The sequence below is a fragment of the Cydia amplana genome, chromosome 19, assembly GCF_948474715.1.
Source record: "Cydia amplana chromosome 19, ilCydAmpl1.1, whole genome shotgun sequence".
Taxonomy (NCBI): domain Eukaryota; kingdom Metazoa; phylum Arthropoda; class Insecta; order Lepidoptera; family Tortricidae; genus Cydia; species Cydia amplana.
This window is the reverse complement of record NC_086087.1, coordinates 10,611,838-10,628,503: the sequence shown is the minus strand read 5'-3', so window position 1 is coordinate 10,628,503 and position 16,666 is coordinate 10,611,838. Positions and strand designations below refer to the sequence as shown.

General features: G+C 46.1%; 1 protein-coding gene across 1 annotated transcript in view; it reads right to left on the bottom strand.

The window, feature by feature from the left end:
• The window catches only part of LOC134657161 (uncharacterized), a 56,244-nt gene that overhangs the window by 6,119 nt on the left and 33,459 nt on the right, over window positions 1-16,666 (bottom strand). The window contains exons 2-6 of the mRNA XM_063512714.1: window positions 14,870-14,980; window positions 8,842-9,100; window positions 6,331-6,490; window positions 1,480-3,481; window positions 1,304-1,405 (exon numbers count right to left, since the gene is read on the bottom strand). Coding sequence (XP_063368784.1) covers window positions 1,304-1,405; window positions 1,480-3,481; window positions 6,331-6,490; window positions 8,842-9,100; window positions 14,870-14,980 — 2,634 coding nt within the window. The remainder of the gene's footprint in view (window positions 1-1,303; window positions 1,406-1,479; window positions 3,482-6,330; window positions 6,491-8,841; window positions 9,101-14,869; window positions 14,981-16,666) is intronic.

Genomic DNA, 16,666 nt, shown 5'->3' with positions numbered 1-16,666 from the left:
CATGGCTGCGTCCCTTGGAGTGGTCGGCGTTGGCCCATCGTGTAGAGGAACCATATTACCCCGGCCACACACTCGACGAGTGGCGTGGGAAGTAGGCAGGGAAATACTGTGGCCGATGACGAGTAACGCGGCCACGCTAGGTACCTACGTCTCTGCCTACTTCCCTTGCCATTCGTCGAGTGTGTGGCCGGGGTATTTCACTTGTATTCTCCCTTTATTCCACTTGCAGATGAACAAAACAAGTGAACAACGAAGAGAAAACTCAGCGGTAAACGAGAAATACAACTTGTATAACTGACAACTGGGGGCGCCATAAGCCTTCAGTAAGAAGTGCATATACTTGGAGAAATTCGACCTATGCCGCTGTGGCCCGGTGGCCGAATGGCTCAGACACCTGCCGCGATAGCAGAGGACGCTGGTTCGATTCCAGCCTGGGGCACTGGAGGCCTTGGTCACTTTTTCTTAGTATATGACATTTATTCAAAGTTGACAACTGTCATCTACAATTTGTACTACAATTTTAGAAATTTGATCCTTGGATGGTAATCACTATTTATTTTTGGCCTGGATGTATGGTTTGAACTCGTCCATTATTAGATGCCTTGACAATCGACACTCAACGTAAATAATTGTCAAGTTGGTGTTATTTATAGCTAAAGTATTTAGGTGAAGGTAAATGAAAGTTTATCATTTACAACTAAGTACAATAAGTTTTTTTAGGATTGTAATATGTAGTTGATCACATTTAAATTGAACCATGCTAACTACCTAATATTGAATGAACTATAGTTTTCACCGCACCTAGATTTTCATAAGACCTATTCTCTCCCATTTAGCACAAATCACATTTGGAATTTTTATCTTTGCGTGTGATATTTAAATTTAGTCACAATGATAATCACTTAGCAAACACGCGGATCGCATGAAAATACCCAACACGACACGACCACGAGATCGACTAATTCATCAATATCATGAAATTCATGAACGAAATGGTGAATTAATCCGTACAATAGTTCTAAAGCGGAGATGGAAAATATTTCTGAATAAACCTTATCAGAATATGCGAAAATTCAATTAGAATTTGCAATGTTGCCTTTAATGTTGTCGTGCTGTGCATTTTGCATTGTGAACATTTGATTATTAGCTAGAAATGTGATTTTCTATCAAGTTTTTACCAATTTTAGTTGATAAAAAGCTGCTGGTACAAAGCTATGATGACGGGAAGAAAAATATAGGACAGAGACTCGAATGCTTGCAAATGGTGTGGTAAATGTGAGTGAAGGTACGCGGGATGAGTCACCTTTGGGTCGACGGGCACCGCCGCCTGCGCCGACGCCGTGGTCGTGCAGCTCGCCACCACCTCCGGACTGGTGATGCAACTAAACGGTATAGCGGAATCGACCTGCGGACATATGTAACACTTAGAAATTTGCATTTTTCAAAGGTAAACACAATCACTATAGCGCAAATTCCTACCTCTTTTGTGGTAGCTTTGCTGGGCAGCTTTGCACTATCGCTTTGCGTTACGTTATCGAAAAAAAGCTTTTTAAGCGCGTTTCTAATGATGTCTTTCTTCTTGTTCGAGTTCTCGTTGTGCGGCTTTCTGGCGAGGCGGGCGGTTATTTTGTCTTTTTTCTTCTTAGGCAGCTTGGCCGTGGAGTCGAGGGCGACGAGCGGCGGCTTGGCCTCGTTGGGTTTAATATCTACTGTGTTATCTATGTTACTGGAGGATGTGAGTAAGCGTTTGTAAAGCGTTAGGAAATAGGACGCGTTGACGGGCAGTTCCTGCGCGTAGTCGGATGTCCTGGCCCGCCTCATGTCCACCATTTCTGTGCCGCTAGTTTCAGAGTCCTTATCATCAAAGCAGTCCATTTCAGAGACTGGATTAAGCGCTCTTTCAACTGTGAGTATAAATGGATTTACGGTGGGTGTTTCAACATTAGGCATCTCTTGGTCTTCTGGTCGTTCAGTGTTTTTGGAAGTTTCTGTTTCGGGAATACAAGTCTCGTTGCTATGCTCGTCGTGGGAGTTATTTGATTCTATAGCTCGAAGTAATCGCTGTTGATTCGCCATGAATAGTGAAAATTCATTTGAGTTTTCAATTTCAGGAGAACTTTCCATTGAAACCATTTCAACAAGGTTTGTGTCTTTGACTTCAGGTTTAGTATTTTCTGCGTCAGTTCGAGATTCGTCTTTTGTCATAATCATTTCAACGAAACTTATGTTGTCATCGTTAGCGTTGCGCTGATTTTCTTCATCAGCCACCATTTTAACAAAATCAAAGAAGCTTTTTTGAGTTATTTGTTTTGCTCCTGTTTCATTGTCCTCTATTGTAGGATGTTCCTTCCCTTCACCGTTTTCTATTATAGGGTTTTCTTTCTCTTCAGCCTTTTCTATCTTAGTTAGTTCAATATTATTTTGAGAATTTTCTTTCATAATAACTGGGTCTTTTTCTAGTTGCGTTTTATCCTTCCGAGGCTTTTCCTGGTCGTTATCCTTGCTACTTTTATCCTCGATATTATTTCGTTTGGATGAGTTACGATTAACTTCGGATTTTCGTGTTCGAGGCGAAGGCGACCTAGTTTTCCCGGCACTACTAATACCACTATGACTCATTTCACTTCGTCTGTCAGGTTTACTACTATCGGGCTTGGCCGGTGCAGGTTTATCAGTGACGACATTGACATTCGCATTGCGTTCATTTCTATTACGCGTATTACGATTAGATTTATCTTTATTCTTATCGCGGGTGTCACTAGTGCCTGGGTTTTGATATTTTTTATCGATATTAACGTGCAAAGATGGGCCTATCGACATACTCCTAACGTTCTTAGGATTACAAGATACTAAAGACGGCGCGACTAAGTCTTTTCCTACACGCTCACGATATGCTTGTCTAGCCATAGCTTCCTCAACATCTTTTACATCTAACATTTTAGGTATGTCATGGTTATCCGAATAATGTTTCTTTTCATAAGGGTTTTCACTAGCTACCGGAATGTATTTATCTTTAGATACTAAAATAAGGCGCGACGTAACGATAGAATTGTTAGGTAATTTGACAGGACTTCGATGTGGCGAGTTTTGATGGTAATCGTCGATTTGCTCGTTTTTATAAAAGTCTTTGTTGTCGAGCATAGCGCCGCTCAGGCAATCCAGCGGTGCATTGTAAGCCTCGAGACCTCGATACCATTTGTCGACACACGCATTGTCGTGCCAGAAGCTTCTGTCTCTGTCTCTCGCGGGGTCCGGGGGGCGGGCGCTCCTCCCTCTGGGGTCTCTGGCCGTCAGTGGCGTGACACGGCGGGCCGGCTCCGGGCCGCGCGGTCGGGGGGTGTTACCTGGTGTGTGGGGAGGGGGGGTACGCACCTGGTTGGAGGCGGTGGTGGTGGTGACCGCGCGGCCCGAGCACACGCTGCCGCTGCCGATCTCCAGCGTCGCACGCGCCGTGTACATCGGGAACACCGGCTTGCTACGCCTGCAACACCATCAGTCACCGGTCAGCGGTCACCACACGAGACCAATACTATCGCGCAGCGGTGTTTTACTATGTAAAAACTATGAATAAGGATTATTTAAGTTTAAGTCATAACCCCTCTAGTGGGATCGTAATTTAGAATTGTTGAATTACAACTTTCTTGCTGTACTACTACGGTTTTAAATTATACTGCAATATAAATCAGTCACATGCATGCACATTGTCAATCTAACCAGAATAAAATACCTAACGGTCAGAATTAAGAAGTAGGTGGATTTTCAATATTTTATGTGACTTCTAACATCGCTGTCATCGTTGGCTGGGGTTGACGCAGCGCACCGTCGCCACGTACTGCGGCCGCCCGCACTCACCTGTTGAGCGCGTCAGTGTCGGGGCAGTGCGCGTCGCTGGCGGACACGCGGCGCTCGGCCAGCGGGCTGGGGTTGACGCAGCGCACCGTCGCCACGTACTGCGGCCGCCCGCACTCACCTGTTGAGCGCGTCGGTGTCGGGGCAGTGCGCGTCGCTGGCGGACACGCGGCGCTCGGCCAGCGGGCTGGGGTTGACGCAGCGCACCGTCGCCACGTACTGCGGCCGCCCGCACTCACCTGTTGAGCGCGTCAGTGTCGGGGCAGTGCGCGTCGCTGGCGGACACGCGGCGCTCGGCCAGCGGGCTGGGGTTGACGCAGCGCACCGTCGCCACGTACTGCGGCCGCCCGCACTCACCTGTTGAGCGCGTCGGTGTCGGGGCAGTGCGCGTCGCTGGCGGACACGCGGCGCTCGGCCAGCGGGCTGGGGTTGACGCAGCGCACCGTCGCCACGTACTGCGGCCGCCCGCACTCACCTGTTGAGCGCGTCGGTGTCGGGGCAGTGCGCGTCGCTGGCGGACACGCGGCGCTCGGCCAGCGGGCTGGGGTTGACGCAGCGCACCGTCGCCACGTACTGCGGCCGCCCGCACTCACCTGTTGAGCGCGTCGGTGTCGGGGCAGTGCGCGTCGCTGGCGGACACGCGGCGCTCGGCCAGCGGGCTGGGGTTGACGCAGCGCACCGTCGCCACGTACTGCGGCCGCCCGCACTCACCTGTTGAGCGCGTCGGTGTCGGGGCAGTGCGCGTCGCTGGCGGACACGCGGCGCTCGGCCAGCGGGCTGGGGTTGACGCAGCGCACCGTCGCCACGTACTGCGGCCGCCCGCACTCACCTGTTGAGCGCGTCGGTGTCGGGGCAGTGCGCGTCGCTGGCGGACACGCGGCGCTCGGCCAGCGGGCTGGGGTTGACGCAGCGCACCGTCGCCACGTACTGCGGCCGCCCGCACTCACCTGTTGAGCGCGTCGGTGTCGGGGCAGTGCGCGTCGCTGGCGGACACGCGGCGCTCGGCCAGCGGGCTGGGGTTGACGCAGCGCACCGTCGCCACGTACTGCGGCCGCCCGCACTCACCTGTTGAGCGCGTCGGTGTCGGGGCAGTGCGCCTCGCTGGCGGACACGCGGCGCTCGGCCAGCGGGCTGGGGTTGACGCAGCGCACCGTCGCCACGTACTGCGGCCGCCCGCACTCACCTGTTGAGCGCGTCGGTGTCGGGGCAGTGCGCGTCGCTGGCGGACACGCGGCGCTCGGCCAGCGGGCTGGGGTTGACGCAGCGCACCGTCGCCACGTACTGCGGCCGCCCGCACTCACCTGTTGAGCGCGTCGGTGTCGGGGCAGTGCGCGTCGCTGGCGGACACGCGGCGCTCGGCCAGCGGGCTGGGGTTGACGCAGCGCACCGTCGCCACGTACTGCGGCCGCCCGCACTCACCTGTTGAGCGCGTCGGTGTCGGGGCAGTGCGCGTCGCTGGCGGACACGCGGCGCTCGGCCAGCGGGCTGGGGTTGACGCAGCGCACCGTCGCCACGTACTGCGGCCGCCCGCACTCACCTGTTGAGCGCGTCGGTGTCGGGGCAGTGCGCGTCGCTGGCGGACACGCGGCGCTCGGCCAGCGGGCTGGGGTTGACGCAGCGCACCGTCGCCACGTACTGCGGCCGCCCGCACTCACCTGTTGAGCGCGTCGGTGTCGGGGCAGTGCGCGTCGCTGGCGGACACGCGGCGCTCGGCCAGCGGGCTGGGGTTGACGCAGCGCACCGTCGCCACGTACTGCGGCCGCCCGCACTCACCTGTTGAGCGCGTCGGTGTCGGGGCAGTGCGCGTCGCTGGCGGACACGCGGCGCTCGGCCAGCGGGCTGGGGTTGACGCAGCGCACCGTCGCCACGTACTGCGGCCGCCCGCACTCACCTGTTGAGCGCGTCGGTGTCGGGGCAGTGCGCGTCGCTGGCGGACACGCGGCGCTCGGCCAGCGGGCTGGGGTTGACGCAGCGCACCGTCGCCACGTACTGCGGCCGCCCGCACTCACCTGTTGAGCGCGTCGGTGTCGGGGCAGTGCGCGTCGCTGGCGGACACGCGGCGCTCGGCCAGCGGGCTGGGGTTGACGCAGCGCACCGTCGCCACGTACTGCGGCCGCCCGCACTCACCTGTTGAGCGCGTCGGTGTCGGGGCAGTGCGCGTCGCTGGCGGACACGCGGCGCTCGGCCAGCGGGCTGGGGTTGACGCAGCGCACCGTCGCCACGTACTGCGGCCGCCCGCACTCACCTGTTGAGCGCGTCGGTGTCGGGGCAGTGCGCGTCGCTGGCGGACACGCGGCGCTCGGCCAGCGGGCTGGGGTTGACGCAGCGCACCGTCGCCACGTACTGCGGCCGCCCGCACTCACCTGTTGAGCGCGTCGGTGTCGGGGCAGTGCGCGTCGCTGGCGGACACGCGGCGCTCGGCCAGCGGGCTGGGGTTGACGCAGCGCACCGTCGCCACGTACTGCGGCCGCCCGCACTCACCTGTTGAGCGCGTCGGTGTCGGGGCAGTGCGCGTCGCTGGCGGACACGCGGCGCTCGGCCAGCGGGCTGGGGTTGACGCAGCGCACCGTCGCCACGTACTCCGCACCGCCCACTGTGCTCGCCACCGCGCCGCGCATCGGCTCTTCGCTTAGAAGAAACGCTGTGGACAACCAACAGTCAACATGTACCCTTAAGTTGTTCGAATTTCGAGCTAAACACATAGCTATTCCTGTCACATCCCTTGGGAGTAAACCTGGCTGTGGCTGCCAGGCTGCCACCTACGCTAATGCTGATCGCGTAGGAGACAACTGACGTCAGTGTTACGGCGGAGAGTGTAATGAGATACAATGCGAATTATTACGAGAGCGTAACACAGCGTAATCATTTATGGATAGGTATTGGTGGTGTAATATTTATTAAATACTACGACTATATTATATTTACATCGTTTATTACCTAACCAGGCAAATATTCACGCTTTTGTTACCTACAAATTTGAACTGTAACTCAAATGTCCATAGTTCATTGGCCACCTAATTAATCAATATGTCGGCTATCTTAGATAAGGATATAATTGAATCTGACCAGTCGTTTTATGCGTTCACTATTCACGCTGTAGTTTTAGTATCCAATATAAAATTTGCAAAGTTTCACTTTATCGACTTAACATTATTATTCAAACTGAGCCATTTATCCGGCGTTTATCGAAATAGGTAAGGCCATATAACCCAATCACGGTGCGGGTGGGATTTTGAAGTGTCCGGTTCTTCCCTGTTATTACGTATACAGACAAATATATAATATAGAATATAGGTAGAACAGAGGTAAATAGGTATACACGTAGATAGACGCATGTATAGATGGTCAAGCAGATCTTATTTTGGTTAGTAGAGAAAGGCGGCAAATTTAAAAAAATGTAATAGGCGCGAAAGGATATCGTCCCATAGAAAATTTGAATTTCGCGCCTTTTTCTACTGACAAGATTTGCTTCACCATCTATACCACGTATTTTACTAAAGGAGTGCAAATATGGACCATCTGTTGAAAGCAGACGTGTGAAAAGTGTTGCCTCTCGCGTGATACACGAGAGGCTCATTAATAAGCTAACGAGTTACACTGACTACCCGCAAACCGGACTGACGAACGGGCTCGCAAAACTGTGTGAGCCGTGTCGTGTCCAAGGAAAATATCTAGTTTTAAATTAGACTAGGAATCCTCTAGACGGAGTTTAGAGCAATTATTTCATGAAACCGATGCTGCCAAAAATACTGGGGTGCGGGGGACGAGGTGAGCGAGTCCCGTGCCGTGATTGGTCCGTTCAAAGACACGGACGTCACACAAAGACACTTTGACTCGAAGATGGAGTAAAACTACCGTATATTTGTGGCATTTGGGGGTAGCGCTACTATGCTCAGTCTAGATGATGTCTTGTCTGTGAGTTTTGCTAATACGAAGCGAACGAAATGCGAGCTTCTGTGGCACAAAATGGACCAGAAAGTAAATCTTGATGTAAAATGTAACGGATTTAGTAGCGCGACGATAAATGGCTTTTTATTAGTGTCATACTCCAAATATAATTAAATTGTCTAGAGACAGTGCCGTAGCTAGGCGTGGGCGAAGAGGCCTCTCGTCCAGGGCACTTGAGCCCCCATGGGAGGCAACCCTTTTTAGGGTTCCGTAGCCAAATGGCAAAAAACGGAACCCTTATAGATTCGTCATGTCTGTCTGTCTGTCCGTCTGTCTGTCCGTCCGTATGTCACAGCCACTTTTCTCCGAAACTATAAGAACTATACTGTTGAAACTTGGTAAGTAGATGTATTCTGTGAACCGCATTAAGATTTTCACACAAAAATAGAAAAAAAAACAATAAATTTTTGGGGTTCCCCATACTTCGAACTGAAACTCAAAAATTTTTTTTTCCTCAAACCCATACGTGTGGGGTATCTATGGATAGGTCTTCAAAAATGATATTGAGGTTTCTAATATCATTTTTTTTCTAAACTGAATAGTTTGCGCGAGAGACACTTCCAAAGTGGTAAAATGTGTGTCCCCCCCCCCCCCCCGTAACTTCTAAAATAAGAGAATTATAAAACTAAAAAAAATATATGATGTACATTACCATGTAAACTTCCACCGAAAATTGGTTTGAACGAGATCTAGTAAGTAGTTTTTTTTTATACGTCATAAATCGCCTAAATACGGAACCCTTCATGGGCGAGTCCGACTCGCACTTGGCCGCTTTTTTTATATTTTGAATACACCTTGAAAGAAAATTAAGGGACTCGCCGATCTGAATTCGCCCACGCCTTGGTTAGTTCACGGTACGCCACGGTACAGAAAATGTTGAGAACACTTCCAACTTCCAGGAAATCGCCAACTTGCACATCCCATCTATAGATTCTGTGCGGAAAGAGAAGAGTCGTGAAATGTATTGGGTTCCCATACACGACTCTTCTCTTTCCACACAGAATGTATTAGCCACAGTCATGCAAAGAGTTGATGGTAAAGTACACGTGTCGACGCCGGAGGGCAGACTGCCGCCGTGTATGGCTCTCGCGGACACGGTCGCGGGCGGGTGGTGGCTGTGTCTCGCGCGGCGCGGCGCGGGCTCGGCGGCCAGCGCGGCCACCAGGTCCTGTAGCGAGTTGGAGTGCGGCAGCGCGCGCCGCCCGCGCCCGCCGCCGCGCCGCGCGCGCCCGCCGCCGAGCCGCGCCGCCGCCGCGCACGCCTGCTCGTCCTGTTCGTCCTGCTCCACTTCCTCGAGGAGCTCCTGCAACAACATTGAGGTCACAAATTTCGAGCGAGCAGCAGATATACTTGAAACATGAATCGAGTATTTTTACTGGATCGGGCATGAGGGGTGGGGGAAATGACCGAACGGGATAGTCTTACGTATCTTTCAGTAGGAGTCAGTCTCACTTTTTTTTTATTCCCCACCATAAATTAGTATGGGTTATTAATTTATGATGGGCGACAAATAAATTCGACCAATCATAGTGTCGCATTGCCTATATTTTGACCCTCACGGACGCACGCGAAAATCACATCTATTAGGATCTTACCATGACTCTATGACTTGAAATGAATCAGAGCTAGAGAGGTTTCGGAGAAGTATATCCTGGGTTGACTTTTCTGACTGTTTTGTCAAATATTATCTCCTACTTCCTACCTACTACCTCGAACTTCCTATTGAACTGAGTTGATTTTTTGTTGTGTTTAAGAATTGAAAGCTTGAACTCCTGACTATCCGGTTGGTAACAATTGATTATCATTCATAAACTTAGTAGTCATTTAACTCTACAACTAACTACCGATGCCCAGATTTGGTTTCCGGTGGCGCCTGGTGGAGAAAATGTCATAGCTCCTTCGAAAGATAGGTACGGTTGTTAAGATAAAATAACCATTTGGATGCCTGACTAAACCTATGGAAACATTAACAAGGATAAAGGCTTATCTAAGTTACAGTCGATTAACTGACACCGGGTATTCATTTGTTTTCCTATTAGTAATAGCATGGATATTGTGAATCACTGTAATAATTAATATTATATGATTGATCAAAGGCGGATACTTAGAATACTAAGATAATTAAATTAAAAGTTAATGTTTTAACTGCTAGTAAGATAATTACTCTAATTAGAAAAAGTTGCCACTAATAGATAACGATAAGAAGATAGTCAAGTTCGAGGTACAAACTTAAATGTCGCATTTTCTTCACATTCGCATGCCAGTTTTGAGTACAATAATAAAACGCTTGTTATAATTTCCCAGTAATGTAGGTAATTGCGTAAGCCGGCGCCAATCATCGTATCGCGTAGGTACCTATTGTACCTAACTACCTACTTATGTACGTACACACCTACATATTGCGGATTTGGCTGAGACAGCCAGATAAGTAACCTTTCGTAACCTTTTGTGACCGGATCTGCCAACTATGTGCTACATATTGCAAGTTTTGTCTTTACGGTTTTAAAATGTAGTAAAAAATCGCGTCTTAAGCGAAAAGCATATTATGTGGGAAATCGTATTAAGTTGATTCTACAGAGTTTATTGTATTGCAAAAATAATGATGAGCATTAATATTAATATAACACATTGCAATTTGCAAGTCACGCGTTAATAATCAGTTGTTGTTTATTATTCAATAAATTTTTGACCCAGTAAGGTGTTTGTGTTTAATGGTTTCGTTCGTGCGTTCTTCTTCTTTTACCTACCTTTCAATTTTTGTTTAAGGAGGACTAAGCTCATCCACGACATGCTTTCTATACTTTGTCAATGTCCCTGTCCACTATCTTTTTTGATATCCAAACTGTTACACGGACTGAAACCTCTAAAATCTCACAACCAAATCGTGTTTTACTAGTGTGTTCCGGAAACAATAAAAATCACACACCATTATACAATAATGGGTTTCCTGTCAATATTTTCCGCATGAGCAACTGGCCAAAATCAACAAAACTGAGGTAAAACATTTGAATTCAGAGCTATAAAATGAATTCATTTCACAATATTACCACAAAGTCGTATCTCCTGCGTTGTCATATTTGAGCGAAATGCACACGAGTAACTGTGGCCATTAAAAATTAATGGCAAAGATCACAACGCAAGATAACTCAAGGTTTTGCTGGCAAGCTGCATGGCTTGCAAGCTAGAGCCAGCCAAGCTCCAATCGGACCAACAATAGTTAACGAAGCGACTTGGTGTTTTGCCAATTTGATAGGAAATAAAACAACTGTTATGTCAGGAGTTTAAAGGTATAACCCCACACCGGCGCATGAGACGTAGTGATAATGCGTCTGCAACTCTTGCGTATACCTTCGCGGCACTATTTTTTTTTAATTCCTAATAAATTGACCCTAAGCTAACATCAAAGTAGATTATAGAAGAGTGTAAAGTCTAAGAAGTATTCGTAGTCGTACTTTAAATTTGAAAGCTAATGCAGACGCCAGTAACTCAAGCTGTCATAAGTTTACATTAGACATACCAGTTGCAACAAACTATATAAAGCCAACTTAAGGCACAATTTTTTTTCATATATTTTGTTAAAATTAAGCAGACTAGAGAAAGTAATTAGAGTATTTAGTTGCGTGCCACATACGGAGAATCCCGGGGCGGTATTCTCGCTGCGCAAACACGGGGGCTTTACAGGCCAGGCTCGGAAGGAGGTCGTCCGGTCGGTGGCACTGGCACTCGCCCCGAGCTGGAGCGTCGTTCCGATTGCGATTCGCGTTGAGGTAACCAGTATCAGTGAGAACTGCGGATGCCGCAGCGGTTACGGTCTGGATGTCACACTACGCTGGGTTGCCCGAGAGCTCGGCGCTCGACTCTCTAGCTCCCGCCAGGGTTGGGCAAAATACTGACTTCCACGTATTTGAAATACAAATTACAAAATACATTTTTAAAAGTATTTGAAATACAAAATACAAACTACTTTGGTGACGGGTATTTGAAATACAAAATACAAATTACAGTGTTTAAAATAATGTATTTCAATTACAAAATATACCTTTATTTATTTTTTTGTTTAGCATTTAGTTTTAACGTTAACGAATATCCTTTCATATAAACTTATAGGGTCATTGCGCTAGTTTTCGTCCAGCTCTAGTTTACGTCCACTTGACGAAATTTGAATATATACCTACATTCCTGCACAAATTTGGACTGATTTCAATCCTTATGTCTAAGGCGTCTAAGCAATATATCTGTCTACATATAACAATGATATTTCGCAAAAAGGAAGCGCTGGTGGCCTAGCGGTAAGAGCGTGCGACTTGCAATCCGGAGGTCGCGAGTTCGAACCCCGGCTCGAACCAATGAGTTTTTCGGAACTATGTACGAAATATCATTTGATATTTACCAGTCGCTTTTCGGTGAAGGAAAACATCGTGAGGAAACCGGACTAATTCCAATTACGGCCCTAGTTTACCCTCTGGGTTGGAAGGTCAGATGGCAGTCGCTATCGTAAAAACTAGTGCCAACGCCAATTTATTATTAGTTTCCAAGCGGACCCCAGGCTCCCATGAGCCGTGGCAAAATGCCGGGACAACGCGAGGAAGATGAAGATTTCGCAAAAAGTAGTAAATTAAAAATGAAATATATATTTGATAATCCGTCAAGTCGTCGAAAACTAGTGCATGGACGGAAACTACTGCAATGACCCTATCCCCTAGATTTAAACGAAAAGTTCCCCGCAGAAGTTGACCTAATATAGATCCAGTATCCAGCCAATGAAAATTGTATCTCGGCTGGATCGGAGGTTCGCGGTCGGCTCACAGCTTGTACGGGAGATTAGACATTTTAGGATTATAGAATTTAATAAAATGTATTTATAGAAATGTATTTTGAAGCTTGAAGTATTTGAAATACAAAATACTAAATACATGTGAGTGCAGTATTTGAAATACCAAATACAAAATACTTTTGAGGTAGTATTTGAAATACAAATACAAAATACTAATTTCTATTTCAAATACGTATTTCAAATACATGTAATTGAAATACTGCCCAACCCTGGCTCCCGCATTACTCAATGTAAAAACGCCGCCATGGACTAATATTCGCACGTCATAATTACGTAGATAGCTAATAGACTCATCGCATTAAATATAGGTATGCGTCGGAAAGACGACTATGACAGAAAAAGTTGCGCAACATTTATTTGATTTTATGTCCAGTCCAAATCTAGCTCTGCTGCATAAATTTTCTATCGGATTTCACTTAATATAACGATTATTGTAGCATTATAAAGTAGCATTCCCTATAGGTTTTTATTAAAATACCACCTCGCTTTTAATGTAAATATTAGGTTTATCCCGTCTGTACAAAGAACACTGAAACTAAAAATTAAAAACATGATTTGACCAGCGAGACAATTACAGTCACCATCAGATATATCAGAGCAACCAAGGAGTTCACAAAAATCTGACCAACGCCTCCTATCCTATCATCATGATGTTGTGCATAATGTGCATGTTCAGATATATTTGAGCACCTTGCCCGCTCCGATATATCTGGTGGTGACTGCACCCAGTTGTGTAATAATTGTAATTACAAACTTGGTCCGAACTTTTATCACAATTATCAATTTATCATAAAGATCAAGTCGAAAAAGTCATAACGAGTTTGGAAAATGTCGCGGTCATAAAAAAACGAAACACTATCATAAGAAGGTAACTGTTTTTTCTCCAATATGCTCGGAAATGTTCACCTTATTGTAGCAAAAATAGTACCGGAAGTACTTCTTTATTGTCAAACTCTAATTTAAAAAAATAAAACTATCGCTGTCCTGTTCTAGCGGACGGGAAGTAAAAAAACACTACAGTAATAACTTATTACTGTAGTGTTTTTTACTTTTTTTAAATAAAAAACGCAAACAGCCAATTATTATAGCCGCGGGCCGCGTCTACACGACTCGATCAGCTATCATTTCAAGCTATAGGATAGAGTGAGATAGTAATATAAACGACCTTACATGTCTCGTTCTTACAAGACCGTTGTGCTCGTGTATGATCGTGCGAATACTGCTTAATAAAATCAAAGATTATTTTTATATTTTTTTAAGGATCTCATCCGTGTTCATAAAGCTTATATTGCACAATTTTATTATAGTTTGACATAGACAGAGAGAATCATACTATCTTTGTCTTACACCAGTACTAGAACCCAAAAGAAAAGGATGAGTATAGTTTTTTTGTTCTTATTTACTGACAATTTGGTTTGACCAACTATATTTTCAATGAACGAATATTGAATGGTACTGAATGGCAGAATATGTTTGTGCCTTTAACTTTTAATAATAAATTAAAGAGGGAAATTGTTTTTGACGTTTTTGATGTGAAGTTTCGATTTGAGTGATGCTCGATGCTTAAATAATTATTATTTTACTTTATTTCCTCGCATTTTTTGGAGAAAAGCACTATATATGCCTCGGCAGGAATAGCAATTCGTGGATTCGTCTTCTTTGTCGGACTCCGCTACGCGTCGTCCGACAAAATCGAAACTCATCCACGAATTGTCCTTTCCCGGCCTCTGCAATAATATACTAATAAGTGAGAGTAGTAAAATACATGAGGGTTTTAATTCATTGCTTGTAATGAACATGAATGAAAGCATTTATCTCGAGTAACTATGGGATGATAGTATGCAGTATGCACTCATGCAATTGATGTTTTGTGGTAATATAATCTTGTATTACAATACACAGTTACAGAGAAAGGAAGGCCTTTGCCCAGCAGTGGGACACAACAGGCTAACAAATAAATAAATAATTATATTTAAGGAAGAAAAACAAAACAATTTGTCAGTCTTAGCTCCCAAATCGAAGTAGCTACATTGAAATAATCGTAATAAATCAATGTCTCTCTCTACCGACGTTGCAGTTGGCGTGCAATTCCCATACATATCGCAGTCCGTCTGTATCGGCCCTAAGTGTGATTTTTTTGGATGGCTTGAAGAGCCACAATCGTACTTCCATGCTCGCGAGCTCGGTTCGTTGACCCCAGGGCCGGTGCATACGTTTCCTGTATCATTGTTAGTTTACCTTGAACAGGCTGCTCTTGCCCTCGCGGTCCTTGGGGCACTTGTAGGTGATGGCCTCGTCCAGCAGCGCGCGCAGCTGGCCGTCGTCTAGAGTCTCCACGTGTTTGTTGTTCTGCAACAATACAACACACTTTGTTACATTTTGATATATTGATTTTGGCCCAGCCATTTAAGAGTGATAGTATGTGTAAGAAAGTGTAAGTGTAAGTACTAACGAAACACAATAAAAAAACAGAGTGACATGCATTGCATATAGGGTTTGCTCCCGGGAAATACCGGTACCGAAAATACCGGGAATTCCCGGGATTTAGAGCCAAGCAAAGAACCGGAATTTCAAAATTAAAATCCCGGTACTCCCGGGATTTTCGGGACTAAAATTTCCGGTACAATATTTGACTGCTTTCTGTTACTTAGCATGAAATATCATGTTTTATAAAGAAAATAAATATATTTTATCAATCTAAGGCTGATGGTAATACTTTTACGGCTGACCACTACATTAAAATAAATTAAAAAAAAAAGTCAATGGGTTTGACAATGCCAACAATATAAAATTGCGTAATTTGATACTTTAAGGGCATAAATGTTTGTACGATAAATAATTTTATACGAACAATTAGTTATTTCATATTTGTATATTAACTAGAATCAAAAATAGAGACAATTTTGTAATTAATAAAATACTACTTTTGATTCAAATTCAAACACGGTATAAGAAACTCACATATGATAATGATATTTTAAATGAATTAATAATTCTGGCTGAATAATAATTTCTTGATTTGTCGTATTGATAGTTCTGTTATTATATGTTCGAAGGTCCACAGCCCATTTTGAACGCATGCGAAATTATCAATTTTTTAATCCTTTTTCACAAAACGTCTTACATATTTAAAACAAATGATGACATTACTGAGCCACAATTCAGTTTTTGCCAATCAACAAAAATAGTTAAAATATCATGTAGTTTAGGAAAAACAAATTATATTAATGATTGTGTGACGTAAAGACACATATTATGGTACAAAAGAAGTGTGTACCTTCACTGTGCTACTTTTTTATTGTTTTAAGAAATCCGTGGTCGTTTTACGCTTTTTTTTACTGAAAATTGATGTGAAAACTGATTTTTGAAGGCAGTCCCGAAAGTACCGAAAATACCGGGAAATCCCGGTTCCATTTTTGCCCGGTACCGAAAATCCCGGTTCTTTTAAACAGTACCGGTTCTGCAATCCCTAATTGCATATGAGTTTACATCTTTTCGTGGACCACACCAACGCACGACAGAGAGGCTCCATACATTTAGTTTTCGGCACATCCTCACAGGCGCATGATGGCAAGTAAAGGCTAATAAAGGCCGCATGTTTTGTCCAGAATGTTAAGACTATGGCCCACTGCGACACCAACGCCGTAGTTCAGAATATCGTAATAAGATGGAAAATACGCTTGAAAACTCCAACGAAGGGCGCCAAAACCCGATTTCGCTCTACCCTGATCAAGGGCTCGGGCCGGCACTGCGTATGCGAACTGCGAACTCCGGCGCACGCTTGTTGTAATACTTGTAATGTATAGATAGACTATAGAGTTATATGTAGAAGCTTAGAGAGGCTCCGTACTGCATCTCGCTTGAAGTATTGTTGGCGGAACTGCGCCTGTGGGGCCTTACCTACTCATCATTAAGTTACGTGTCTACGCTAGTGCTACATACGCAGATGCGAGCGCGAGATGAGACCACAGCAGATGCTGTGGTTCGCCTTTTATCCTATCTAATACCTAAGGGCCAGGACCGCACACTGGCGTC